Source organism: Narcine bancroftii, chromosome 8 (genome assembly GCF_036971445.1).
Source record: "Narcine bancroftii isolate sNarBan1 chromosome 8, sNarBan1.hap1, whole genome shotgun sequence".
NCBI classification, from domain to species: Eukaryota; Metazoa; Chordata; class Chondrichthyes; order Torpediniformes; family Narcinidae; genus Narcine; species Narcine bancroftii.
In genome coordinates this window covers 28,524,618-28,551,959 of record NC_091476.1, presented here as the reverse complement: position 1 = coordinate 28,551,959, position 27,342 = coordinate 28,524,618, and the positions used below count along the sequence as shown (strand labels likewise).

Sequence of the window (27,342 nt, the reverse complement as noted above, 5' to 3'; positions counted from 1 at the left end):
TACCAGGGGTATTGATGTCCCCATACCAGACTGTGATGCAGCACACTTTCCACCACACCTCTGTAGAAAATTTTTGATGTCATACCAAACCTCCACAAACTCCAGGGCAAACCCTTATAGCAATTATAGATTTGATGAAGAATAAAATGAAATACAGTAATAACATTAATGAGTAAATGTTATGATAATGTTGCAATATTTCAACTTTAATCCTAGTATTGTCTATCTTATCAAAAGGGATGAGATGAGGGTCAGATAGGGCAGTGGGTGAAAAGTGGTAAAGTAAGGCACCGCAGCGCTGGATGGGCGTCAGTATACGGCAATTCTGAGGCGCTTATAAAGGAGCAGAACAACACAGGATGTTCCAAAGTGAGTTGAGCGAGGGTCCTGCTCGACAGGTAGGGTACTTATAAAGTCACAATACCACTAATTAGCGACGCAGAACGCGACAATATACACGGGAGTTGAACGAGGGTCGCATAGGGTCATGTTTGGTGCCAAACTCTATCTTTGATGAGTGGATGTCATCTACCAAAAAAAGTGCCGGTTTTTGAAGGTTACTGGTTTTTGGAATTCCGAATAAAAGGTTAAGCACCTGTGTCAACTAGAACTCGAGGATCGCTGAATTAAAATCAGCATCTCACTTCACCCATGATTTCTGTTATGTAAATTAATTCCTTGGTTTAATCTATTAAAACCATTATGATTCACCACAAAATCTTCACTTCTTTTGGTCTACCTTGGCCTTTCAGTCTCTGTAAAGACTTTTGACGTTATGTTATACTAATATGAGCCCCAATGTTGTTGTTGAGTTTGAAATTTTTTTTTCCCCCCCATTTCACTGTCAACACCAGTCTTTAGTTGAGTTATTATAATCGTGTATGGTTATCTTCATCTTTTCATGTATGGTGTTGTAGAATTCACACCATTTCTTTCATGATTGGATTGACATTGTCTGAGATTGTATTTGTTGTTCGTAATTCAAACAACAAAATAGAAAAACCTTGTTATAAAATTTGGCACAGAACGCGGTTTTGCAAAAATGTTGGGATGTTATGTGTTGCTTTGTGAACCAGATTTTGGTTTTCACCTTGTATGTGTGACCGTTGTTCTTATTCAAGTGATCCTCTCTATTAAATGATTGTCAAATATTCCAAATTCATTAAACTAATTGATTGTGCTGGTGTATTTTGATCTGTAATAATTTTCTAATAACAGATTAAGAGTGCGATGGACTATGAGAGTAGTAACCCAGAGAAATTGGATCCTCGGTACTTTGGTGAACTGCTGGCAGAACTAACATCCAAGACCTCTGATCTCCATAACATCCTGCTGGAAAATATGCAGAAGATCAAGGGGAAGTAAGTGTATATTTAAATATTCGTATCTCTGATCCTTGGAATTTTTGAGGTGAATGATTTTGCTAATTACATCAGATAAAAGTGGTTTGTAACTAGCCCTGCCAAAATGAGGCCACCAGCCAATTGGAGGAACATCACCTTGTATTCCATCTGGGCACCCTCCAAGCAAATGGCATTAACATCGACTTTACTGGTTTTCATTAGTGCCCCAACAATCTATCCCTATGTCTTGGTTCTCTGGCTCTGTTTGCCCTGCTCTGCACTCACAGAGCCAACCTCCATCCTCCCCCAATCAATTCTCGCCTTCCCTCTCTCTTGTCCTCCTGTACATAAACAATTAACACATTTTGTCTGTGGTCCTCCTGCCCTTTCTTTCCCTTCACCTTTTTATTCAGGCATCTACCTCTTTTTTTTAAATCATACCTTGAAGAAGGGCTCAGGCCTGAAACGTCGGTTACATTACCTTTACCTCCTAAGGGCACTGTGAGACCGGCTGAGTTCCTCCAGCCTTTCTACAATCACAGCATCTGCAAACTTTAATGTTTCACTTCATTAAAGCTCTCCTAAGACAGTGTATGAGTCTTTAGATTTTAACATTGGTCTAGTATTTACATTCAGAGAGTGCCAATTTGCTGAACCTACATGTTGTATTTCTTAATCCTGATATACACACCTTTTTAAAGCCTGCAAAAGATCTTAGTATATGATTGTGGATATTTTCTTGCTTAGCTGTTAAGGAAGGCAAGAAAACTTAAAAGGATGGGTCCTTTTATCTTTCTAAGATCATCCTCTTTCTTCTTGGTTACATTACTGACTTGTTTTAAATTTTGACAGGTCCACATAATAAAAAATTGATTGCATTGGAGCTATTTGTTTTAAAGCAATTCCAAACTTACACTTTGAGTGTAAGTTCAAATTTTGCTTAATATTAATCTTTGCTGAGTGATTTTTAATTTTTTTAAAAACCTACTTTTGTATCTGTTTCTCTCGCTTGGGATCAAAATCTGTTTGTTGATTACTCCTCTGTTGTGTCTTGGGATGTGTTACTATTGTCGAACTTGCTACTTCAAACATATTGATTCCATCTATCCTCTTACAACCCTTCACAACACTTGACCATGGAATATTTTGAATTGCATGTTACATTTGCTGATGGATCTTTTTATTTATCCTCATTCTTTTTGTAGTTGGCTAGTTGAAAGGAGAGTGAGAATCATTTGAAGGCCCTTTACTTAAGAAAGGGAGTTACGGCATTGAAAGCATTTCCTATGTTTTATTCAACTAAAAGATCAAATGGGCAAGTTGTCTTATGAGTAAAGGCTGGACAAGATAGGCCCAAATCTGCTGGAGTAGAGTGAAAGGGGATTTGAATTAAATGTCCAATATTCTGAGGGTGGATATGTGGGAAAATCTATAACTGGACAAAACTGTATAAACATAAGGAGTTTCCCATTTAGGTCAGAAATTAAGTGAATTTTCTTCTGAGAGTTTTAGAACTTTATTTTTCAAAGGATATTGGAGGTAGAATGTTTAAATATTTTTAATTCCAAGGTAAATAGTTGATAAGCAAGGGGGTTATGGTGCATTTTGGGTAAAATAGAAATGCAGAGTTGAAGATGAACAACCATTACCCTATTAATCGGCATCCTCGGCTTAAGGTACCAAGTGACTACTCCCACTTCTAATTTGTTTGTTGATAGTTCAGGTGTGTTTGAGGGTAATGATCCTGCCACCAAAAACAACTGTTGATTTTGAATCTACAGAAAAATGCTTCTTTTTGAGAGTAAATTATCAAATTGGCTCTCAAATAAACAGATTAAGAACCTAAGAGAAGGCCAATTCATTAATTATCTGCTCCAATTCATTAATTGTCTGCTCCATCAATGAGATCATGGTTAATCTGTGACCAACTCCATCTGCCCATTTCCCTCAATGTTTTTCATTATCAATCACAAATTTAACATTTTCATTTGACTTAGCATCAATTAAAGTTTGCTGAATAAATTTGCCTTCCTTTAATGGTTGTTTGTAAAAGTCTTTTTTTTTACCAAATTCCTGAAAATCTTACCTGTAAATATTAGACTATGCTCCCTAGCCCTAGAATGTGACACAGGTGAAAAGAGTTCTCTCTCATCTGTTGGAAAATCTTAATACATTAACACTCCACTCAATATCATAAAACATGTTTTAAACAATCTTAATTGCAGGAAATTTGGTCAAAAATAATGGATCCTATTTGCAATTTAATCTATGGGGTCAGTTTGTAACTTGTACTCTGAAGTTGATATCCCCTTGATGAGATATGGTGCTCAGAGCTGCTCTCAGTACCACGGGGAATGTCAAAACCAGTTCTTTGTATGAGTAGTGTTTACCTCAGAATTCATTTAACATGTCTTTCTTTTTCAATTTTTTTTATATATAAGAAATACAATGCAATGAAGAAAAGGGAATGAAACTGAAAATACAGTATCGCATGTGTGTGTACATATATATTTTTAGGTTGTAAAATTTCAAACAGTATAAACTCTATTTCCCCTCTACTGCAATGGGTGGAAATTTTAAAAAAAATCAAAGGTATTGTATAAAAAAAACCTCACCTAACCTACTCTAATAAAAGAAAGAAATGAACAAAAAAGAGCTGAGCAGCTTATCCTGAGGGTTACATATATTTTGTAGTTTTTGGTCCTACTGTAAATAAAAAAACCAAAGGTAAAACTATCAATTTATCTCAACTGGAAGAGTAAATATTCATTAGTATTTCTGATTATTTTCCACTCCTGTGGTTTACATTTCTATTTCTTATTTATTTCTGAAATGGCTTACCAGTTCTCTTGGTTTTATAAAACAATTACATTAAATCAAAATAAGATTTTGTGTGTGGACACACACACACACCACTTGGTCATTTCCTTCAAAGATCTCCATGAATATATTTGGCCAGATCTCAGAAGCAACCAGACATAGCCATTCTATCAATATTGCATCTTTCAAGCAAAAATCCAGAGATTTCCAACAAGATCTTTGGGTTTGTCTTGTCCTACCTGAATGGAGCAAAGTGGTGAACAGTTGGCAGGATTTTATGCCAGAAATCATCAAAATTGAGTTGGCTCCAATGAAGTTTTGAGAGAATTAGACTAAGCAAGGAACACTGTTTGACAGGAGCTATGAGAATAGAACAGGTGGAGAGTCTGCCCTGATAGGACTTCAATGTCTGCCACCAAGGGTATTTCAGCAATACCACCACTGTCTCAGGTGTCTACAGTGAAGGCATGTAACAACCTCCTCCACGATAACATTCAACACTGGGTCTGCTCAAGTATGTGCACTCAGTCCACATGGTGAAAGACTCATCACAATCCAGGCACACTCTGTAATCTCATTGGCAAGAGTGCTTAAGAATGTGAATGCATATATCAATAGGCTTAAAGTCTCTTTCCTGCAGCTATTAGGCTTCTGAATGAACCCCAGTGTCATCTTGCTGCCCTTGCTTGGTGCCAATTTATTTTTGCAGAGAGGACCAGGGAATGCTGTGTTGTCAGGTTGATCTTGTACAATTGGGTGGTATCTTTAACTTGAACATTTCATTGTAATCATAAATTCCATAATTTTTATTCTTATGTTGCTGTATATTGGAGATAATCTATTAACCTCATCACAGAAGAAATCTTCACATTGTATTATGTATTTTGTGACCAATAAACTTAAATCCTGAAGGGCTTAGCTGTCAGACTGAGTTTCCTGCAAGTGATACGAGAACTAACGCTACATTCGCTTAACACCACATTGTTTATCAGTGGCACAAATTCTATCAATCAGTTATTTTTTAAATGTTCCGTCTGCCAAGGTGCAGCGAATCAGTGACTGTGGCTTTTTAAATCTATTTTTTTTACAATAAGTCAAAACTGAAATTAATTGAACAGTTAGTTTCAAATAGGCTAGAATATTCATAGCACAATTGCTTTGAAATTCAATATTGGCAATCTGTTTAAAATGAAAAACTTAAGAACATGTAAAAAAAATGTGAGCGAGTTACCAATGAAGCTGTTTTGGAAATTAAATGTTGACGTTGCTTGTGGAAACACCTGGTCATCTCCAGCTTGACTTTTAGATGTGATACAATTGCTTAAATCCCTTTGTATTTTGTGTTGTTGATATTCTCACAACTTCAACATCCCACCTTCTCATTTTGCCCTGCAGGTAATTAGCCTCCATCTGGTCATTTCCTCAGTCATGAATCTTGCCTGTTTTAACTCTCTAGAAAGTTGGACTAGTTAACACTAGGTTTATTCCTTTTTAACCAGCATTGTTTAGGGCCCAATATTTGGGATAAACATACATGTATTTTTTGGATGATCATGGGAGACTTAATGTGATCCCAGGCAGAAAAAGACTATTTAATACATCATGCCTGTACATTGCACTTGCGTGTATATTAAATCTTAATTATTGGTGGCATCAATTGAAGCCACAATAAATGGGCTGACGGGATATCCTCCCTCAATCGATTCTTTATTATAGCCTGATATATCTGAGTTTTCATGCTCTTCATATTCCATAACTAAAGGGTGCTTCAGTTGCTACAAAATTGGCAGAGAAGAGATGATAGATGTGAGAAATACAAGGCACCAGTATGAAGGTGGTTGGAGCTTAAAAAAAAAGCCATAAATAATGTTTAACATTTTGGGTCAGACTCATCAAGACTTGAAGGGTTCCAGGAAGAAACATCAACCATTATTTCCCACCCCGCCCCCCCCCCCCCCCGCCCACCACCACTGGTGCTGCTCAATCTGCCGAGTTCCTGCAGATGTTTTTTTTTCACTCAAGATTCCATCAACTGCAATCTCTTGTGCCTTTAGTTGGGTATAAAGGATTCTTGACAGGTACTTGTAACCAGCAATCGTATTTATATCCCCACGTGATTTAATATCAACTTGCATGATATTAACTAGCAGCATAATTTATAGATAAATGTTAAATTTATGATGGTGGGGGGGGTGGAAATTAACCTCTCAATTGGAATAACAGCAATCAGTAAATCTTATTTTTGAGTTCATGTATAATGATCATGTGGAATGATTTCCTGGTCTGGTCTCACAGCATTCCCTGGTCCTCTCTGCAAAGATCAATATTTTTAACATTGTCAGTGCACAGAGGGAAAATTGTACAAGTTTGAAGCTCCCCATACCACAGAAATATTACAATATTTCTCCATTTAGCGTTGGTCAAGAAATAATTGGGTTGTAGGAGAAAATTAAACCACAGAACTGGGTGGAAGGATATCAGCCTGTAGAATCTTGTCAGTTTGACTATTTTGTGGGTGGCTCGGAAATAAAATCTTTAAATAGTATTATCATAGAACTGATTATATTGGCATTCCAAGATCACTTGGGTAAAAATCCGATGTGTTGAATGAAATTTCCTAACTCTATTTGTAACTGGGAGATTATAACCATCTATAATCTCAGCCTCGCTCCAATGCTTGAGACAAATCATTGGGCTGTGATTAAGAAGCAATGGTTTGTTTCTAGTTCAAAGCTCAGATTTATTGTCAGAGTTCATTCATGATATCACATACAACCCTGAGATTCTTTCCTGTGGGCCAGGTAGAATTTCTAATTACTAGTAACTGTAAAAACTGTACTCAAGAAGAAAGGAATGTACACAAAATTAAATGTAAACAAACTAGCTACATACAGAAAATAAATATTTAGTATGAAACAACGAACAGTGTAAGAGTCTTTAAATGATAGTGAATGTTATCTGATAGTTGAGAGTAGCAGCTCTTCTTGAACTTGTTGGTGTGAATCTTGTGGCACCTATATCTCTTTTCTGATAGTAGCATCAAGAAGAGATCACGTCCTGGTTGGTGTGGATCCTTGATGATTATTGCTGCTGCTTTCCATGTACTTGTTCTCGATAGTGGGGAGAGTTTTGCCTGTGATGTACTGGGCTCTGTCCACTACCTTTTGCAGGGTTTACTGCTCAGAGGTATTGTTGTCACATACCAAGTCATGTAGAAGTTTCTGATGACACATCAAACCTCCTGAGGAAGTAGAGGTGCTGATGTTCTTGCTTCGTGATGATGTTAGTATGAGGGCTCCCAAGAATTTAAAGTTGCTCACCCCCAATGATCACTGGATCTGATTTAACTTTCCTAATGTCCACAATCAGCTCCTTGGTTTTGGTGGCATTGAGTGTGAGTTGTTGTTAGTATGTAGCTAAGTTTTCAATCTCCCTCCTGCATGGTGACTCATCACCTCTTTTTATACAGCCCGCTATGGTGATATTGTCAGCAAATTTGATAGTTTTATAATACCAAGCCCCACATTCATAGGTGTAGAGCAGGGGGATAAATACACAACACATCAGCTCTGGTGCTGATGGAGATTGTGGAGGAGATGTTTTTGCCAATCGAGACTGCTTCTAGTTTATGGAAAGAAAAACAGTTCAATAATTTAAATTCCTACTGCATCAGTTCTATACTTTATTTTGCAATGTTTATGCCTGTAATCTAATTTATTTCCTGCAGTTATATGTAGCACTTGCATCTTGTTAAAATATGGGACTTAATGAATTGATGGTAGGGCATTTGATATCTGTGATCTGCACAGTAAATCATGATCAGGTCATCCAGTAATGTTGAAAATCCAACACTGTACGCCATCTGTGTCAACCAATTGTGGGGAAGAAGTTGTTAGTAACTGCCTCTGCCATTGACTGTGATAGTGCTACATGTGGAGACCACCTGTGGAAGTGGTTCTAGTGGAAGTCCATGAACAGATCGGAGGTCGTGGCTTTGGATGAAAATATTCAAGATGGTAGCCGCAGCAAACAAAGGAATGAAAGTAGGATATCTGTGAATAAAACTGACAAGGGAAACAAGTTTATTCTCAATCTTGGTTTACGCTCTTCTAAAAAAAGGTTGTGTGATCTCTGCTAGAAAGTGATGGCTCTTTTATACATGAAGGAGAAGTGCTAAAAGTGTCAAAGATAGTCGTAGCATTGAAATAACTGTATTCAAAATGTTCATCAGGGTCCTTCAAATAAGAACAAGAAAATGAGAGCAGTAGTAGTTTGCTTGGCCATACCGTCCAATCATGGCCAATCAAAATGCAGTTTGGCCATCTGGAACAGTGAATCATTAAATAATTTCCGCAATTTTCCACTGTTTACCCAGTGTTACCATGGAGTAATCTTAATTTATCTCCATGGATGCCCTCACCTTGTATCAGTGCCCTGTGTATTTCACAACATAGTGTGCGACACAACGACAGACTCCTCTGTTTGGTGCACCATGAACCTTGTGGTGTACTGATCCTCTAAGTCTCTTCGTACCTCAAAGAATATTTGCTCAATAATTGACCTACGTTTAGCTCTTGATGTGTGTTCCCCTTTGTATAAACTGCTAATAATTAATGGGGTTGTTCATTTTTGTTTTTGTAAACTTGACTTGCAAACCATAATCTTATGATTAATGAAGACCAGAATTTAGTTGCCAATAACTGTTTCTACATTCATGCAAACAATATCTAATTTCAAAATATTTTTATAATTTTTTTTCCCACAGAGATAAGAAGTTGGAAATTAATTTTGATCTCAATGTAAGTACTGCAACTTCTTCACAATCCATTAGAATGGCAGAGTTTGATTTTAGTTGAAAAGAATTGATCTTTATTAAACTTCTGTTTGCACATGGTCAAAAATATTTCCCTGATTAATAACTGGTCTTCAGCAATAAATTAACTGTTGATCAATCTTTTTTCAAAAGGAGCAGAAAATATAAGGTTGTAATTGTGATAGTGATTTGAAACATTTATAACACTGATATTCTGTATATTTGTTCTTTTTGAATATTTTGGCAGGTGAGATGATATTTTGATAGTGTGTTGGCACTGAAAATTCATTTGCCCTTTTGTGCAGTCATGAAAATTCTATCAATGAAAGCAAAATAAATGCTTAGAAATAATAAGTTTATCTTTCAAGATTATTATAAAAATGTAATTAAATTCGACAAATATATCATGAAAAACCACAGTATTATTGTTAATAAATTATTAGGAATTATCTGCACATAAATGTTGAAACATTTCAAATCACGCTAAAAATGTGTTTGGCAGATAAAGCACAACATTTAGTGGGTTAAAGTGATTAATTCAGTGGGTACAAAATACTGCAAGCCAATATAATTAAAAAGTTAAATGTGAGGTAGATCAGATACAAGCTAAATTTATTTTGATGAAGAATAAGGATCTATTTATTTATTTATTTTATTTTTCACACTATGAACAATATTGACCAAAGTACACACAAAAATTTCCCTCTTGAATATACACAGTGTCATTTTCTCCCCTTTATCCCCCCCTCCCTTCCCTCCCTCCTTCCCACCCCCCTCCAAACCCATTAAACATTCAACATATACAATACAATAAACCCATTAAACAATGTCATCACACAGTGAAAATAAACAAGAAAATTGTGTCATCTACTTTTACACACTGGGTCAGTTCATTTCGTCTTCTTCTCATTCGATCATTTTAGGGGGTGGAGATCCGCGGTAGGCCCTCTCTGTTGTGTTCCATGTACGGTTCCCAAATTTGTTTGAATAATGTGACTTTATTTTTTAAATTATATGTTATTTTTTCCAATGGAATACATTTATTCTTTTCTATTTTGCTGTACTCTCAGGATCTCGTCTGATTTCCAGGTTGACATTATACATTTTTTTGCTACAGCTAAGGCTATCATAATAAATCTTTTTTGTGTTAAATCCAGTTTGAGGCCTAATTCTTTACTTATATTACTTAGAAGAAAGATCTCTGGATTTTTTGGTATGTTGCTTTTTGTGATTTTATTTAATACCTGATTTGGATCTTCCCAAAACTTTTCAACTTTCTCACATGCCCAAATTGCATGTACTGTTGTTCCCGTTTCCTTCTTACAGCGAAAACATCTATCTGATACTGTTGGGTCCCATTTATTTAACTTTTGGGGCGTGATATATAGCCTGTGTAACCAATTATATTGTATCATGCGTAACCTCGTGTTTATTGTATTTTTCATAGTTCCGGAGCATAGCTTTTCCCATATTTCATTTTTTATCTTTATGTTTAGATCTTGTTCCCACTTTTGTTTGGGTTTACAGCTTATTTCATCGTTCTCTTTCTCTTGCAGCTTGATGTACATGTTTGTTATAAATCTTTTAATTATCATTGTGTCTGTAATCACATATTCAAAGCTGCTTCCTTCTGGTAACCTCAGCCTGCTTCCCAATTTGTCCTTTAAGTAGGTTTTCAGTTGGTGGTATGCAAACATTGTACTGTGAGTTATTCCATATTTGTACTTCATTTGTTCAAAAGATAATAATTTATTTCCCAAAAAGCAATATTCTATTCTTTTAATCCCTTTTCTCTCCCATTCTCTAAAGGAAAGGTTATCTATTGTGAATGGGATTAGTTGATTTTGCGTCAATAATAATTTTGGTAGTTGGTAATTTGTTTTTTTTCCTTTCTAAGTGAATCTTCTTCCAAATGTTGAGCAGATGGTGCAGTACTGATGAACGTCTATACTGCACCTGCTTTTCATCCCACTTATAAAGTATATGTTGTGGTACCTTCTCCCCCTTGTCCAATCTGATTTTTCCCTTGTTTGATAAAAATCTGATAGATATCTTAATTGTGATGCTCTATAATCTTAAAGTTTGGTAGCTGCAAACCCCCTTGTTTGTACCATTCTGTTAATTTATCTAGCGCTATCCTCAGTTTCCCCCCTTTCCATAAGAATTTTCTTATTATTTTCTTTAGCTCATTGAAGAATTTCTCTGTTAAGGGAATTGGTAACGATTGAAATAGGTATTATATCCTTGGGAAGATATTAATTTTAATTCAATTTACCCTTCCTATCAGTGTTAGTGGTAAATCTTTCCAATGTTCTAAGTCATCTTGTAATTTCTTCATTAATGGCTGATAATTTAATTTGTATAGATGGCCAAGATTATTATCTAGTCTAATACCTAGATATCGGATTGCTTGTGTTTGCCAGTTAAATGGTGATTCTTTTTTAAACTTTGTGAAATCCACATTATTCATTGGCATCGCTTCACTTTTATTTGCATTGATCTTGTACCCCGATATTTCTCCATATTCTTTCAATTTCTTATGTAATTCTTTTATTGATAATTCTGGTTCTGTTAAGTATACTATGATGTCATCTGCAAATAGACTGATTTTATATTCCTTCTCTTTTATTTTTATCCCTTCTGTTTTATTTTCTGTTCTTATCAGTTCTGCCAATGGTTCTATTGCTAAAGTGAACAGTGAGGGAGATAGTGGACATCCCTGCATAGTTGACCTGCTTAATTTAAATTGCTTCGATACATATCCATTTACTGTCACCTTTGCCATTGGACCCTTATATAATGCTTTAATCCAATTAATATATTTCTCTGGTAGGTTGAACCTCTGTAGTACTTTGAATAAACAATACCATTCTACCCTGTCAAAGGCTTTCTCTGCATCTAAAGCAACCGCCGCTGTTGGCATCGTATTTCCTTGTACTGCGTGGATTAAGTTAATGAACTTACAGACATTGTCTGTTGTTCGTCTTTTCTTAATAAATCCAGTTTGATCTAGTTTTACTATTTTTGGTACACAGTCAGCCAATCTGTTTGCTAATAGTTTTGCTATTATCTTATAATCTGAGTTAAGTAGAGATATTGGTCTATACGATGCTGGTGTTAGTGGATCTTTCCCCGTCTTTGGTATTACTGTAATTATTGCTGTTTTACATGAACCTGGCAAGTTTTGTGTTTCTTCGATCTGGTTCATTACTTCCAGGAGAGAAGGAATTAGTATCTCTTTAAATGTTTTATAGAATTCTATTGGGAGTCCGTCCTCCCCAGGCGTTTTATTGTTCGGTAGCTTTTTTAATATATCTTGTATCTCCTCCATTTCAAACAGTTTTATCAATTTGTTTTGTTCCTCTTCTTGCAATTTAGGTAGTTCAATTTTAGCTAGAAACTCATCTATTTTGTCTTCTTTCCCTTTGTTTTTCAATTCAGTACAATTGCTTGTAGAATTCCTTAAAGTTTTCATTGATCTCTGTTGTTGTCATTTTTCCTTGATATCAATACCGTTCTTTTAGCTTGTTCTGTTTTAAGCTGCCAAGCCAGTATTTTGTGCATTTTTTTCTCCTAGCTCGCAATACTTCTGCTTTATTTTCATTATGTTCTTCTCCACTTTATAAGTTTGTAGTGTTTCGTATTTTATTTTTTGTCTGCCAATTCTCTTCTTTTTGTTGTATCTTCCCTTGTTGCTAGTCCTTTTTCTGTACTTACTATTTCCCTTTCCAGCTGTTCTATTTCCCGATTGTAGTCCTTCTTCATCTTAGTTACATAACTTATTATCTGCTCTCTGATGAAGGCTTTCATTGCATCCCATAATATAAATTTATCTTTCACTGATTCTGTATTTATTTCAAAGTACATTTTAATTTGGCGCTCAATAAATTCTCTAAAATCCTGTCTTTTAAGTAGCATGGAGTTTAATCTCCATCTCTATGTTCTTGGTGGAACATCCTCCAGTTCTATTGCTAATAACAAGGGTGAGTAATCAGATAACAATCTAGCTTTATATTCCGTTTTCCTAACTCTCCCTTGGATATGGGCTGACCACAGGAACAGGATGATGAAGAATAAAGATTTGATGATAAAGATTATGATTCTGTGGGGGGGGGGGGGAGATGAATAAGTAAGTGTGCATAACAAATTATGATTCTAAAGTAGGATAATTTCAAAAAGCAAAGATAAAAGCAAATATCAGAATTATTTGTAAAGAGTTGATTTATCATTTGGTAATTGTGTTTTATCTTGTTATGGTGGACACATAGAAGGATGTGATACATTCCATTCAGTCCAATGAGTACATACAGATTCCTTTTCTGGAGTGATCCAGTCCATCTCAAAACTCTTTTAATGGGATAAAAGTGATCCCATAATCAATTAATTCCTGAGAAAAAGAACAGAGCAGCAATGGGAAAGATTTTGAGCTCTTGCTTTGACTCAGAGTGCTATGAAACTCAATCTCAGCTGTTTTTCACATTGCTAAAGAGCATTGAGGAGAGATACTGGGTTGGTTAGGATGTAGTCTGGAAGAGCAAGAGAAGATCCACCTTCACATGTGAGTCACTCTATTTCCCTCTCATTCACACTGATTACCAGAGAATTGTAAACTGGTGATTCTAAGCATGGGGCGGCATGGTAAGCATAGCGGTTAACACAAAGCTATTACAGGGCCGGTGACCCAGATTCGAATCCGCCACTGTCAGAAATGAATCTGCATGTTCTATACGTGTCTGCATAGCTTTCCTCTGCATACTCCAGTTTCCTCCCATCCTTCAAAACACACAGGGATTGTAGGTTAATTGGGGTATTAGGGCGGTACGGGCTTCTGGGCTGAAATGGCCTGTTTCTGTGCTGTTTGTCCAAAATTGAATTTTAAAAATTTAAATGGATTGGGAAGAGTGAAAGATGTGTGGCTTTAACACAGAGTTAAAATGCAGTTTCTCTCCTTCCTGATTGAATATAAAAACATCAGAAATAGGAGCAGGAGATAGTGAACCTGCTCCACTATTCTGCAAGACTGTGGACTCGGCAGTAGACTCAGCTCCTCTTACCTTTTCCCCATAACCCTTAATTCCCCCACGAAACAAAATCTATCCATCCATGACAAATATAAATTTAAATTAATTATATTTAATGAGGCAGCTTCTACTGCTTCCTTGGGAAGAGAATTTATTTAGGGTATTTGTGTTGTCGTATGTTTCTTCTTTGCTATAAGTTGTGGCTGATCACAGACCAAGGAAATGAGCAACAGCTGAACAATGAGAAGGAACAAGGGAAGTTGTAGAGAAAAAGAGGCATTACTAATGTGGCTTTGTAGATTTTCATATTCCTTTGGCAATATCACTCCTTTACCATTTCACTTTTAATTAGTCAGGTTATTTTCTTTTCATGATCTTATTTATTTTCCATTGGTCTGCACCAAAAGTTTTTAACCTTGCATTTTTCCAGCAATAACGTTGTATCAGTGTTTCTAATTTACATTAATGTGCATGGCTTTAAAAAATATATATTTTGTGCCTTACAGAGAATATGTTTGTTTTGCAGGACACCAATGAAAATGTGGAGGCTTTGATACCGAAAGGGGTTTCTGAATTGACAAAACAACACTTGCGCTATATCCTGCAGGTAAAATTTGTATTTATATGGCAACAAAACTGGAGGAACTCAGCAAGTCAAGCATGTCCTTTATATAGCAACGGTAAAAATACTGACATTTCAGGATTGAGCCCTTCATCAAGGTATAGAAAAATGTCAGAGACGTCCAAACAAAAGACTTGGGGGGAGGAATAGGTAGGTGGTCGCAAAGGCAGGAGATGATAGGTGGAGAAGGGAGGGAGGGGACAGCAGTGATCAAGGGGAGTAGGGATGGCTAGGTGAGGAGAAGGGTGAAGGGATGGACGAGAACTGGAGAGGGGAAGGGAAAGCGGGCGAAAAGAGGAGAGCAGGTTAGCGGAAACTGGAAAAGTCAATGTTAATGCCATCTGGCTGGAGAGTGCCCAGACAGAAAATCAGGTATTGTTCCTCCAAATTATGGGTAGTCTTGGTGGGATAGTACATAAGGCCATGGACAGATGTGTGAGTGTAGGAGTGTGACACAGAATTGAAATGGTTGGCTACTGGGAGGTCTCTGTCCCTGGTCCGGACAGAGCAAGTGCTCGGTGAATCAATCTCCCAATGTGTATCCAATCTATCCGATGTAGAGAAGGCCACAAAGGGAGCGCTGGATGCAGTAAATCAGTCCTGCGAATACACAAGTGAAGAGTTGCTTCACTTGAAAGGTCTGGATGAGGCCCTGAACTGAGGTGAGGGAGGAGGTGTGAGTGCGTATGGCACCTCCTTCAGCCACAGGGGATGGTGCCGGGGTGGGGACATTGGTGGGGAGGGATGAGTGCACGAGGGAGTCCCGGAGGGGGCAGACCCTATGAGGAGGAGAGGGGAAGATGCGTTTGGTGGTGGCATCCTGTTGAAAGTGCCAGAAATTCCAGAGGATAATGTGTTGGATGGGGAGGCTGGTGGGCTGGTAGGTGAGGATAAGGGGGATTCTATATTTGTTGTGTCTGGGGGGAAAGGGGGCCAGGGCAGATTAGCAGAAATGGGGGAGATTCTGGTGAGGGCTGAGTTGATGGAGGTGGAGGGGAAAATACGTTTGTGGAAGAAGGCAGACATTTCGGAAGATCTGGACTGGAAGACCTCATTTTGGGAACAGATGTGGCGGTGATGGAAAAATTGAGAGAAGGGAATAGAATCCTTTCAGGGGACAAGGTGTGAGGAAGTGTAGTCAAGGTAGTTGTGGGAGTTAGAGAGTTGGTAATATATGTCAGTGGAAAGCTTCTCTACTGAGATGGAGACAGAAGTAATTGAAGAGATGGAAAGCATGTGAGGTATCGCGGATGTAGGTGAGGAAGGATTGAACCTGGGGAGAAAGATAGACTCAAGGTAAGATTAAACTAGTTCACTAGACAAGAGCAAGCAGAAATAATGGATCTACCTGGATGGTTGGGCTTGTGTATCTTGGGTAGAAGATAGAAATGGGCAATATAGGAATGGGAGACAATGAGGTTGGCGGTTGTAAGGGGTAGGGGGGGGTGACCAGAGGTGATAGGGTTGGAGATAGTGGCTTGATGTGCAGTGGTAGGGTTCTGTGAGAGGGGTAGATAGGAAGAGGTGTCTGAGAGCTGTCATCTGGCTTTAGCAAAGTAGAGTTTGATGATAAGGTTGGGATTGTAGTGGAAAGAGTGGAGGACAGAGTGTTCAGAGGAAGTAAGATTAGAATACAAGAGGGGAGTGGTGAATTGAGATGGTTGATGTCTTGGCTGCAATTGGAAATAAAAAGGTCCAGAGTGGGCAGCTGGCCAGGATGAAGTGTCGACCCCCCCACCTCTCCCCTCTGACCTCCCCAAGTTCCTCTCTCTGAATACATTCCAGAATTAATTACTTTATTCTTATTCATGCAAAATTATTGAAAATAAAATCCAATGTCAATAAACTGGGATTGGGAAGAAAATGCTTTGTTACTGTAATGCACAAATATGGTTTGTTTCAACTTTTTTGCCAATTTTCTACTCCCACTTTTTTTGTTGCTTTCCTTGATATGTTTTATAACTATAACTATAACAGGATTCACGTGTTTTGTTTTTAATGGATGTTAACAAAGACGCTCGTGTTTCTCCAAACTAACAAAGTACCTCTCAGGATCAAGACGTCTAGCAATTTCTACATTTCTGATCCATTATTATAGTGGTCAATTGCAGTGCTTGATCCACTATACTGCAGAGACAAAATAGCTGGTAATTGAGTGAAACACGAAAAACTGCAGATGCTGAGATTGTGGTAAAAACACAGAAATGCTGGAGCAACTCAGCAGGTCTCACAGCATCCATAGGACGTAAACATAAATAACATGTTTCGGGTAGAAGACTCAGACTCGAACTGTCAGTTATATATATTTACCTCCTGTGGATGCTGCAAGACCTGCCAAGTTCCTCCAGCATTTCTGTGATTTTACTAGCTGGTAATTGAATTTGGGGTTTGTTTTGATTTTGTCAACTTATCAAAATGCTGGATAAATGTGTACCAAGAGGCAATCCTGACTAAAAATATAAAAAGTTGGCAATGGGCAGGTTAGTAGCTTTGGAAAGAGAAGCAGTTAATTGCTCAGGTTGATAAGCTTTTGTCAGAATCTGAAAGAAGGAGACACTGGTTGAATGTTTCTAAACAGGTTATTTTCAGATCAGTAACTCTGTGCTTTCCCCATTTGAGTTTGCGTTAATTTTGTGCTGTAATAATAATTATAGGTCAGAGATTTATAAAGTCTATCTCCAAACCATCATCATTATAGCTTTGCAACAGTAGATTGGAGGAAATTTGTTTGTATCATATTATTTTGGAGAAACCCCATTAACATTACCTCAGTATGTTGTTCATTTGTATTGGTGGCAAATTTTTCTATCCAATGGTTAGCCATAGGGAAATATTCCCAGATCTAATCTATCCATTGTTTGAGGGGAGGTCAGTAAACCCAGTTTCTACAGTTTGATGACAAGTCTGAAGAAACATGTTCCTCATTCATCGAATAAGATGGATAAAGTGAACTGACGTTTTGTGTGTATGTTTTATTTTTCAGACAAGGGTTACTGTGGACAAATCCTTACGACTTCTCTTGGCCACATTCAGCAACCTACGTGAAGATCTGCTTCATCTTCAAGATGACCTTAGAGTATGTCCAAGAACTGTAACAATTCAGCAATTGAAATGAAGTACCTGTAATAATGAAGGATTTAAGAATTTATTAGATCTTTCAGCACATCTAACTGAGTTTAATTAATAAAATATTATGGCCTGCAAAGACTAAAATTAAATATGTGCAGCAACTTTGGTTACAAATCTTAACTATAATATAGATTTGTTTCAGGTTGCATTTTTTAAAGCAATACCAAAGGCGTAGAGGAAATATATTTCTTAAATAGGTGGGCCTTTCCTATTCGACTCAATTTTACTCTCCAATGAGACTTATCCAGTCATTCAGTGGAATTGACCATGTAACCACAAACCATGATAAAAACCAGATCCCTCATGCCAGCAAATCCAATCATTTTGAACAGATGACTGACTTCTATGCAAATGATATTAAGGTGTAAAATTCACCTGGTCCTCAACTATTTCCACTATTATCCCTATTGCTATATATTGAGCATTCATCAATGGAGATATAATGTAAATGTAATGTCCTTGTTTGTGACTTCTGCAAAAAACAAATAGTAAAAATGACCCATTTTCTGATTCAGTTGGAGAGCAGAACTATTTGAACATAATTTGGACAGTTTATGTACTTTCCTCCTGGGCAGTATTGTGGTTGGTTTCAATCATGGTTCTGATGTACAGTAAAAGTCCTAAAATCCAGACTGTTTGGGGATTGGGTTGGACTGGATTCTCAGGTAGTACATTTAAAATTCAAATTTAAGTAGAATAAGGAAGAGATGAGCAGATAAATTTTGATAGTTTATTAACAAAACATTTTTTCATATTAAGTACAAAGTACAAAAAAAAACAAATATTTGATCATTCATTTCTGTGACTTCCATGCGTCTGTAGTGCTTACGCTTGCACGCACACATACAGTACCCTACTAAAGTGAGAGTTTGAGAAGTGCAGATTCTCAGGTGGTCCAGATTTCTGGCATCTGGATTTTTGGAATTTTACATTATTATCAATATATTGACATGCTACTTGATGCTTCTGAAGAAATTGACAACTTTATCTGCACTGGTAAATTATGAAGATCTGTGCATTTGGCATTCTTGGACATGCTACAGGGTCATTGGTCTGCATTTTGTACTGCCACTAAAGAGCTTGCACCATGGCTGGCGGCTGCACTTTAAAGTTAATGTTTCCCATATGAATTTGTTAGTAGTCTGCAAATTCAATGCTGATTCATACAAAAGTAGTTTGGTGCATGCAGTACCACTTTTTGCTGCATATGGTCATGCATGAAATTTTTTTAAGCCTTTTTTGTTAGCAGCAGGTTGGCATTCAGTTTAATTATGATTAATCGGTCTACATTTCGATTTTTGTTTCTTTTTTTTTTTTTTAAATTTTTTATTTTTCACACCATAAATCACAATAGCCATGATATACACTTTTTCTTTTCCACACATTTACAGTGACTTTTTCTCCCTCCCCCCTCCCTCCTCCCAAGCCACCCCCCCACCCCCCCCCTCTCATCCATTTTAGGTATACAATCTAGGTTGCATTAATTCAGTTAGACAATGTTGTCATTCAACAAAAATACACCAGAAATTCTACTGAGTCCATTCTTTTCTTTTCTTCTCCTTCCATCAACTTAGGTAATGTTTGTTCCCGGTAGGTTTTCGCTATTGTATTTAATGTAAGGCTCCCATAGTTGTTCGAATATTTCAATATTATTTCTTAAACTATATGTTATTTTTTCTAATGGAATACATTTATTCATTTCTATATACCATTGTTGTATTTTCAAATTATCTTCCAATTTCCAGGTTGACATAATACATTTATTTGCTACGGCTAGGGCTATCTTGACAAATCTTTTTTGTGCATCTTCCAAGTCAATTCCAAATTCTTTATTTTTTATGTTACTTAGGAGAAAGATCTCTGGATTCTTTGGTATATTGTTTTCTGTTATTTTATTTAATATCTGATTGAGATCATCCCAAAATTTTTCTACTCTCCCACATGTCCAGATTGCATGAATTGTTGTTCCCCTTTCTTTTTTACATCGAAAACATCTATCAGATACTGTTGGGTCCCATTTATTTAACTTTTGCGGTGTAATGTATAGTCTGTGTAACCAATTATATTGTATCATACGCAGCCTCGTATTTATTGTATTTCTCATCGTTCCAGAGCATAACTTCTCCCATGTTTCCTTTTTTATCTTTATATTTAAATCTTGTTCCCATTTTTGTTTAGTTTTACCATTTGTTTCCTCATTTTCCTTTTCTTGCAGTTTAATATACATATTTTTTATAAATCTTTTGATTAACATTGTATCTGTAATCACATATTCAAGGTTACTTCCCTCTGGTAAACTCAAGTTGCTTCCTAATTTATCTTTCAAGTAGGATCTCAGTTGGTAATATGCCAGCGCTGTATCTCCAGTTATATTGTACTTATCTCTCATTTGTTCAAAGGATAAGAATCTACTTCCTGAAAAACAATTTTCTATTCTTTTAATCCCTTTTTTTTCCCATTTTCTAAAGGCAAGGTTGTCTATTGTAAAAGGGAGTAGCTTATTTTGCGTCAATATTAGTTTTGGTATTTGGTAATTTATTTTATTTCTTTCTACATGAATCTTCTTCCATATATTGAGGAGATGGTGTAATACTGGAGAAGTTCTATGTTGTACCAATTTTTCGTCCCATTTATATAATATGTGTTCAGGTATCTTTTCCCCTATTTTATCTAATTCTAGTCTCGTCCAGTCTGGTTTTTCCCTTGTTTGGTAAAAATCTGATAGGTACCTTAATTGTGCGGCTCTATAATAATTTTTGAAGTTTGGCAATTGTAAGCCTCCTTGTTTATACCATTCTGTTAATTTATCTAGTGCTATCCTCGGTTTCCCCCCTCTCCATAAAAATCTCCTTATTATTTTCTTTAACTCTTTGAAGAATTTTTCTGTCAGTTGTATTGGCAATGCCTGAAATAAGTATAGTATCCTTGGAAAAATGTTCATTTTGATACAGTTTATCCTTCCTATCAGTGTTAGTGGTAGCTCTTTCCAATGCTCTAAATCGTCCTGTAATTTTTTCATTAGTGGATTGTAATTGAGTTTATATAATTGGCCTAGATTTTTGTTTATTTGCACACCTAGGTATCTTATTGCCTGCGTTTGCCATCTGAATGGGGATTCCTCCTTAAATTTTGAGAAATCCGCGTTATTCATAGGCATTGCTTCACTTTTATTTACGTTTATCTTGTATCCCGACACTTCTCCATATTCCTTCAATTTCTTATATAGTTCTTTTATTGATAGTTCTGGTTCTGTTAAGTACACTATCACATCATCCGCAAACAGACTGATTTTATATTCCCTGTCTTTTATTTTTATTCCTTTTATATTATTATCTCTTCTTATCGATTCTGCTAGTGGTTCTATAGCTAGCGCAAACAATAATGGTGATAGTGGGCATCCCTGCCGCGTTGACCTGCTTAAGTTAAATTGCTTTGATACATGTCCATTTACTGTCACTTTCGCTAACGGTCCCTTATATAATGCTTTAATCCAATTAATATACTTCTCCGGTAAACTGAATTTTTGCAATACTTTGAACAAGTAATTCCATTCTACTCTGTCGAAGGCCTTCTCTGCGTCTAAAGCAACTGCTACTGCCGGTGCTTTATTTCCTTCTACTGCATGAATTAAGTGAATAAATTTACAAATATTGTCTGTTGTGCGTCTTTTTTTGATAAATCCAGTTTGGTCTAAATTTACCATTTTCGGTACCTGTTCTGCTAATCTGTTCGCTAATAGTTTAGCTATTATCTTATAATCTGTGTTTAGCAGAGATATTGGTCTATATGACGCTGGTGAGAGTGGATCTTTCCCTTGTTTTAGTATCACTGTAATTATTGCTGTTTTACATGAATCTGGTAAGTTTTGTGTCTCATCAATCTGGTTGATTACATCCAGGAGGGGCGGTATTATTAGGTCTTTAAATGTTTTGTAGAATTCTATTGGGAGTCCATCCTCTCCTGGTGTCTTATTACTTGGTAAATTTTTTATTATCTCTTGTATTTCTACTGTTCCAAATGGTTCTGTTAATTTATTTTGTTCCTCTATTTGTAGTTTTGGTAGTTCAATTTTAGTCAAAAATTCATCTATTTTCCCTTCTTTCCCTTCGTTTTCGGTTCGGTATAATTGTTCATAGAATTCTCTGAAGTTTTCCTTAATTTCTTTTGGATTATATGTAATTTGTTTGTCTTTTTTCCTTGTTGCCAATACCATTTTCTTAGTTTGCTCTGTCTTAAGCTGCCATGCTAGGATTTTGTGTGTTTTTTCCCCTAGTTCATAATATTTCTGTTTTGTCTTCATTATATTCTTCTCCACCTTATATGTTTGTAATGTTTCATATTTTATTTTTTTATCCGCCAATTCTCTTCTTTTGGTTGTATCTTCCTTTATTGCTAATTTTTTTTCTATGTTTATTATTTCCCTTTCCAACTGCTCTGTTTCCTGATTATAGTCCTTCTTCATCTTGGTTGCATAACTTATTATTTGCCCTCTAATGAATGCTTTCATTGCGTCCCATAGTATAAACTTATCTTCCACTGATTCCGTATTTACTTCAAAGTACATTTTTAATTGTTTTTCAATAAATTCTCTAAAATCCTGTCTTTTAAGTAGCATGGGGTTTAATCTCCATCTATACATTCTTGGAGGGATGTCCTCTAGCTCTATTGCCAATAACAGGGGTGAGTGGTCCGATAATAGTCTAGCTTTATATTCCGTTTTCCTAACTCTCCCTTGAATGTGGGCTGATAACAGGAATAGGTCTATCCTTGAGTATGTTTTATGTCTAGTCGAGTAGTATGAGTATTCCTTTTCTTTTGGGTTTTGTTTCCTCCATATGTCCACAAGTTTCATTTCTTGCATTGATTTAATTATAAATTTGGTTACTTTGTTCTTCCTGTTAATTTTTTTCCCCGTTTTATCCATATTTGGATCCAAATTCAGATTGAAATCCCCTCCTATTAGTATGTTCCCTTGCGTATTAGCTACCTTCAAAAAGATATCTTGCATAAACTTTTGATCTTCTTCGTTAGGTGAATATATATTAAGTAGATTCCAAAGCTCTGAATATATCTGACATTTTATCATAACATATCTCCCTGCTGGATCTATTATTTCCTCTTCTATTTTAAATGGCACATTCTTGCTAATTAATATAGCCACTCCTCTTGCTTTTGAATTATACGATGCTGCTGTTACATGTCCTACCCAATCTCTCTTTAATTTCTTGTGCTCCAATTCAGTTAAGTGTGTTTCTTGGACAAATGCTATATCTATTTTTTCCTTTTTCAGTAAATTTAGTAGTTTCTTCCTTTTAATTTGGTTATGTATTCCATTAATATTTAGAGTCATATAGTTCAGCGTAGCCATTTTATATTTTGTTTATCTTCTCTTTCCGTTTTTCCATCATTACCTTTCCTCCTTTTCCATTTCTGTTTTCTTATTTTCAACTCTTTACCAGACAACATTCCTACAACATCCAACATTTTCCTTATTCTCCTATTTCTATCTTCTTTATCCCCAATCTCCCCTTCCCCTCCTGAGTTGCCCTTTATCCCTTGTCGGACAACCACATCTCCCCTCTCCATTTGGATTTGCGAATCCACTCGCAAGCGTCAACTGATTTTGCAGTGACCGCTCTTTTTCGATTTTTGTTTCTTAATGCACATTTTATTAGAAACTGTGAAGCAGAAGTAGAACTTGTAAACTGGAGGGACCATATTCAAAATGCATGTTAATTCAAATGTTATAGATTTTACAGGCATTGTGTATGTGTGTTTTCATTTCTACGATAAATATAAATGCAATATTGATGTTGCTTTATTGTCTATTACAAGTGGAGCTATAAATTTCGTATTTTGTTAATATATAGGGCTTTCTTTTACTTGTACAGAGGCTTGCCATGGACAAGGAAATGCTGGAACGAGACTTTGGTTTTAAATCGCAGCAAGTGACGGAATACTTGGAGCTCTTGGAGTCTGTGCGAGAGAAGAACCGGCAGTTGCAGGTAGAGTAGTGGCACGTTGGTTGTGAGTGATGCACCTTCATATTATTTTGTAGAATGGGATTTTTTTTTAAAACGGTAGCTGATAATTAATAGACAGCAAAATGTGATACTACGTGATGTTGTTGCCTTACAGCTTCAAAGACCCAGGCTCTGTCCTGACTCCTGGTGCGGACTGTGTGGAGCTGACCACCTGTGTTTCTCCAGGTTCTCTGATTTCTTCACACATCCGTTTCATGCTGTTTTAGTTTAATTGCTTAATATAAATTGTTTAGAAAATGTAAGTGATAAAGACGTGTGGAGTTGACAGACATCTGAGAGAGAATGGAAAACAGAAAATGTGTGAGTAATGGAATGGGTGGGGTTGATTGAGTGACTTGATAGGTTTTAAAAAAAGAAATAAATAATCCTCATCTTTTAGATCTTGATTCATTCCTGCTTCACATTTTATTACTCTTACTTCAAATAACTATTTTGATTTGATTACAGGTGCAGGAAGCTATAGTTAGCAAAAACAAAGGTGTGACTAATGTAACTGCTCATTTATTTTGCTGATCTCTCATCTGTTACAAATGCCTATGCAGTTAAAAAAAAACGAATATCATGTAAGGAATCAACACAGATGTTTAAACTGTAGCTCGGCATCACGAGCTGTTTTAATATAAGTGTGGACTCACGAAAATTGTAGCACTGCAGAATTTGGTTTAAGCGTATTAATGGGCTTGATGCCGAGGTCAAAGTAAAGCCCCTAAATGTGTTATTTTCTGTATTTTATACATGGGTCGGTATTAAATTTTATTAAAAATTCTGTAATGCGCCATGAAATTTTTTTCGGGGGATCAGCAACAGATGTTTCTATAAAATCAAACAAAACTTGCTATGGAGTCTGTTCCTCACAGCTAATGACATGATGTATGACATCTTCTGCCTCTTAATGACTTGCAAAATATTATTTATTTCTCCAAGGCATCTTGAGTTAGAATGGCAATGACTTTTTCATATGTGAAACCTTGTTGCTCTTCAAAGTTCAGTAAGTCATCTCTCTGAAAATCACATTTTATCACCATCACTGGCACACAATAGCTACAACGTGTAGCATCCGCAAAATGTGTGTTGTCGTCACTCCTTTAGGCCACTGCAACAGCACATCCCGAATGTGTGAGCGCCCTCACCAAAAAAGATCAGGACAGCAGCACGAGGAATTTACCGGATCAACCAGCATCAGTGGGAGAAAAACAATGGTCGGTGTTTCAAGATGAATACACGTAAAGAGTTGCAACTGGAAAATGGAGGATCAGTGTTGATCCTCGATCTAGGTTCTGGGGTCAAGTCCCAATCAGCAGTTTCCTTCCCTTGAGGAATGAAAGACTCAGACCTTTCTTTAGGCAAGTCTCTTTATACTTTGCACAGGCCTGCGGGAGGTCAACCACCTTGTGGAGAATCAAGGAGTTCTCTGCACATACAAATGAATGGATTTATTTACTATGCTGTAATCTGACAACCAATCAAAAAAAGTAGTCTTCTCCCATATGACAGGCATTACCTTATCAATATTAATCCACACACTATTCATCTGCAATCATGTAACTGGTTTCCTCTTTCCTCGGGCATTGTTCTCGTAAATCACCTGATCTGGGGAAACTTCAGGATGATGAAGATTTACTGGCTCGGCTGGGGTTTTCCCAGCATACAAGCCACTTCTTTCGATATTTACAATCCTCGGCTATCTTTTGCAAAGCAGCAGGGCACACCCTTACTTAGCAAGGCAGATCCTTCTACAGACCACTGACCATTCTTTCTCTCCCACTGATGCTGAGTTCCCCCAGGAGATTCTAGCAACTGCCTGTCACCAGTGTGTCTTAAGGACAGCAGGAGCATGGGAAAACCCCACACTGCAGGTTCCCCTTGCACACTACACTAATTTGAAAATGTATCGCTAGCCCTTTTTTGTTGGATCAAAATAATACAAGTCCCCACATAACAACGTTGTGTGAGTAACTTCAGCGGATTACCTGCAGTGGTTCAAGAAGACAGTCGACAAGCACTCTGTCAATGGCATTTTGGAATGGGTAGTAAATGGTGGCCTTTGGTGACAGTGGTTCAGAGGTTTTATAAAGGAAAAAACAAGTCATTACTTTTCACAGAAAGATCACAGCTGCCTTAAATGTTGTTATGTATAATTTAATAATTCCATGGCTTTTGTTAGTTTTGTAAACCTATGTGGAGAAAGTGGTAAGAAGAATGGAAAGGATTGATAAAAGGCATAACCCTCCCATATGTCTTTTATTCAGAAAACCATAAAGGAGAATGGCTCAAGCAACAGATCTCTTGAGGATTTGATCTTAACTTTGAGGAACTCTGAGGCAGATAAGGAATTCCGTGTGAAAGAATTGGAATGCAGCAAAAGAGCCCTGGAACAAGAAAATGCTTCACTTCGGCAGCAGGTAAAGACCCAAACCTTGTCTACATCCAACTAAATTATACAAATACTTTTCAAGCAAACCAGAGAGAATGAAACCTCTTCCAGATGCTCTGGATCCAGTCAGTGACCTGATTAATGCCCAAGGGGACATCTCCTCTTTCACACATGTGTTTGCTCTGGAAATAACGAGTAAATTGCAATTTAAAAAAAAGATCAAGATCAAAATTTGGGTTTGGCAAAACAACCTCCTACCACCATGAGTGAAGCCTTCTCTCTAGAACTTACCGAGTGAGCAGTGCAGTATCTTCAAAACACTGAAGTTATTTGACATCCAGTTTAAGCCATGCCCTAGGTTGTCAAGTGAATCAAACATTTTTGAATGTTTAACAACTTGAATGCAGGAGAAACTCAAAAATAATTAAACCATTGTAAAGCACTAAAAAGACACGAATTTGACACTTAAATTACAGTCTGTTATCCAACTTTCATATGGAATAGCATTACCATCTCCAAGTCTCCCACCATCAATATCCTTGAGGGTCATTATTGACAAGAAACAAGTGCTGTCCAAACACTGGCTATAGTGGCAGTTCAGAGGTTGAGTATCCACAGAAGAGCAACTCACCAGCTGAGCCCCTAGACTGGGAAGGGGGTCAGCTGGAACCCCTTAACCTAATACCTGTGTAACCAATTATATTGTATCAAACCTCATGTTTATTATATTCTTCATGGTTCCAGAGCATAACTTTTCCCATATTTCATTTTTATCTTTGTGTTTAGATCTTGTTCCCACTTTTGTTTGGGTTTATAGCTTATTTCATCATTTTCCTTCTCTTGCAGTTTGATGTACATGTTCGGAATGAATCTTTTTATTATCGTTGTTTCTATAATCTCATATTCAAAGCTGCTTCCTTCTGGAAATCTCAGTCTGCTTCCCAATTTATCCTTTAAGTAGGCTTTCAGTTGGTGGTATGCAAACATTGTACCATGAGTTTTTCCATATTTGTACTTCATTTGTTCAAATGTTAATAAATTATTTCCCAAAAAACAATTTTCTATTCTTTTAATTCCTTTTCTTTCCCATTCTCTAAAGGAAAGGTTATCTATTCTGAAAGGGATTAGTTGATTTTGCATCAATTATAATTTTGGTAGTTGGTAATTTGTTTTTTT

At 36.6% G+C, this 27,342-nt stretch overlaps 1 protein-coding gene and 1 long non-coding RNA gene across 9 annotated transcripts in view; one reads left to right on the top strand and one right to left on the bottom strand.

Moving 5' to 3' along the window:
• pof1b (POF1B actin binding protein) overlaps positions 1 to 27,342 on the top strand; it is an 82,155-nt gene that overhangs the window by 25,649 nt on the left and 29,164 nt on the right. For both annotated transcript variants that reach the window (XM_069893408.1, XM_069893407.1), the window contains exons 6-11: positions 1,219 to 1,361; positions 8,929 to 8,962; positions 14,524 to 14,604; positions 17,603 to 17,695; positions 23,640 to 23,753; positions 26,042 to 26,194. In XM_069893408.1, coding sequence (XP_069749509.1) covers positions 1,219 to 1,361; positions 8,929 to 8,962; positions 14,524 to 14,604; positions 17,603 to 17,695; positions 23,640 to 23,753; positions 26,042 to 26,194 — 618 coding nt within the window. The remainder of the gene's footprint in view (positions 1 to 1,218; positions 1,362 to 8,928; positions 8,963 to 14,523; positions 14,605 to 17,602; positions 17,696 to 23,639; positions 23,754 to 26,041; positions 26,195 to 27,342) is intronic.
• LOC138740560 (uncharacterized) overlaps positions 17,572 to 27,342 on the bottom strand; it is a 29,829-nt gene continuing 20,058 nt past the window's right edge. For 6 of the 7 annotated variants that reach the window (XR_011342993.1, XR_011342989.1, XR_011342988.1 and 3 more), the window contains 2 exons: positions 25,763 to 25,834; positions 17,572 to 17,739 (listed from right to left, as the gene is read on the bottom strand). This is a non-coding gene — a long non-coding RNA (uncharacterized lncRNA). The remainder of the gene's footprint in view (positions 17,740 to 25,762; positions 25,835 to 27,342) is intronic. The other variant, XR_011342991.1, reaches the window with a different exon arrangement.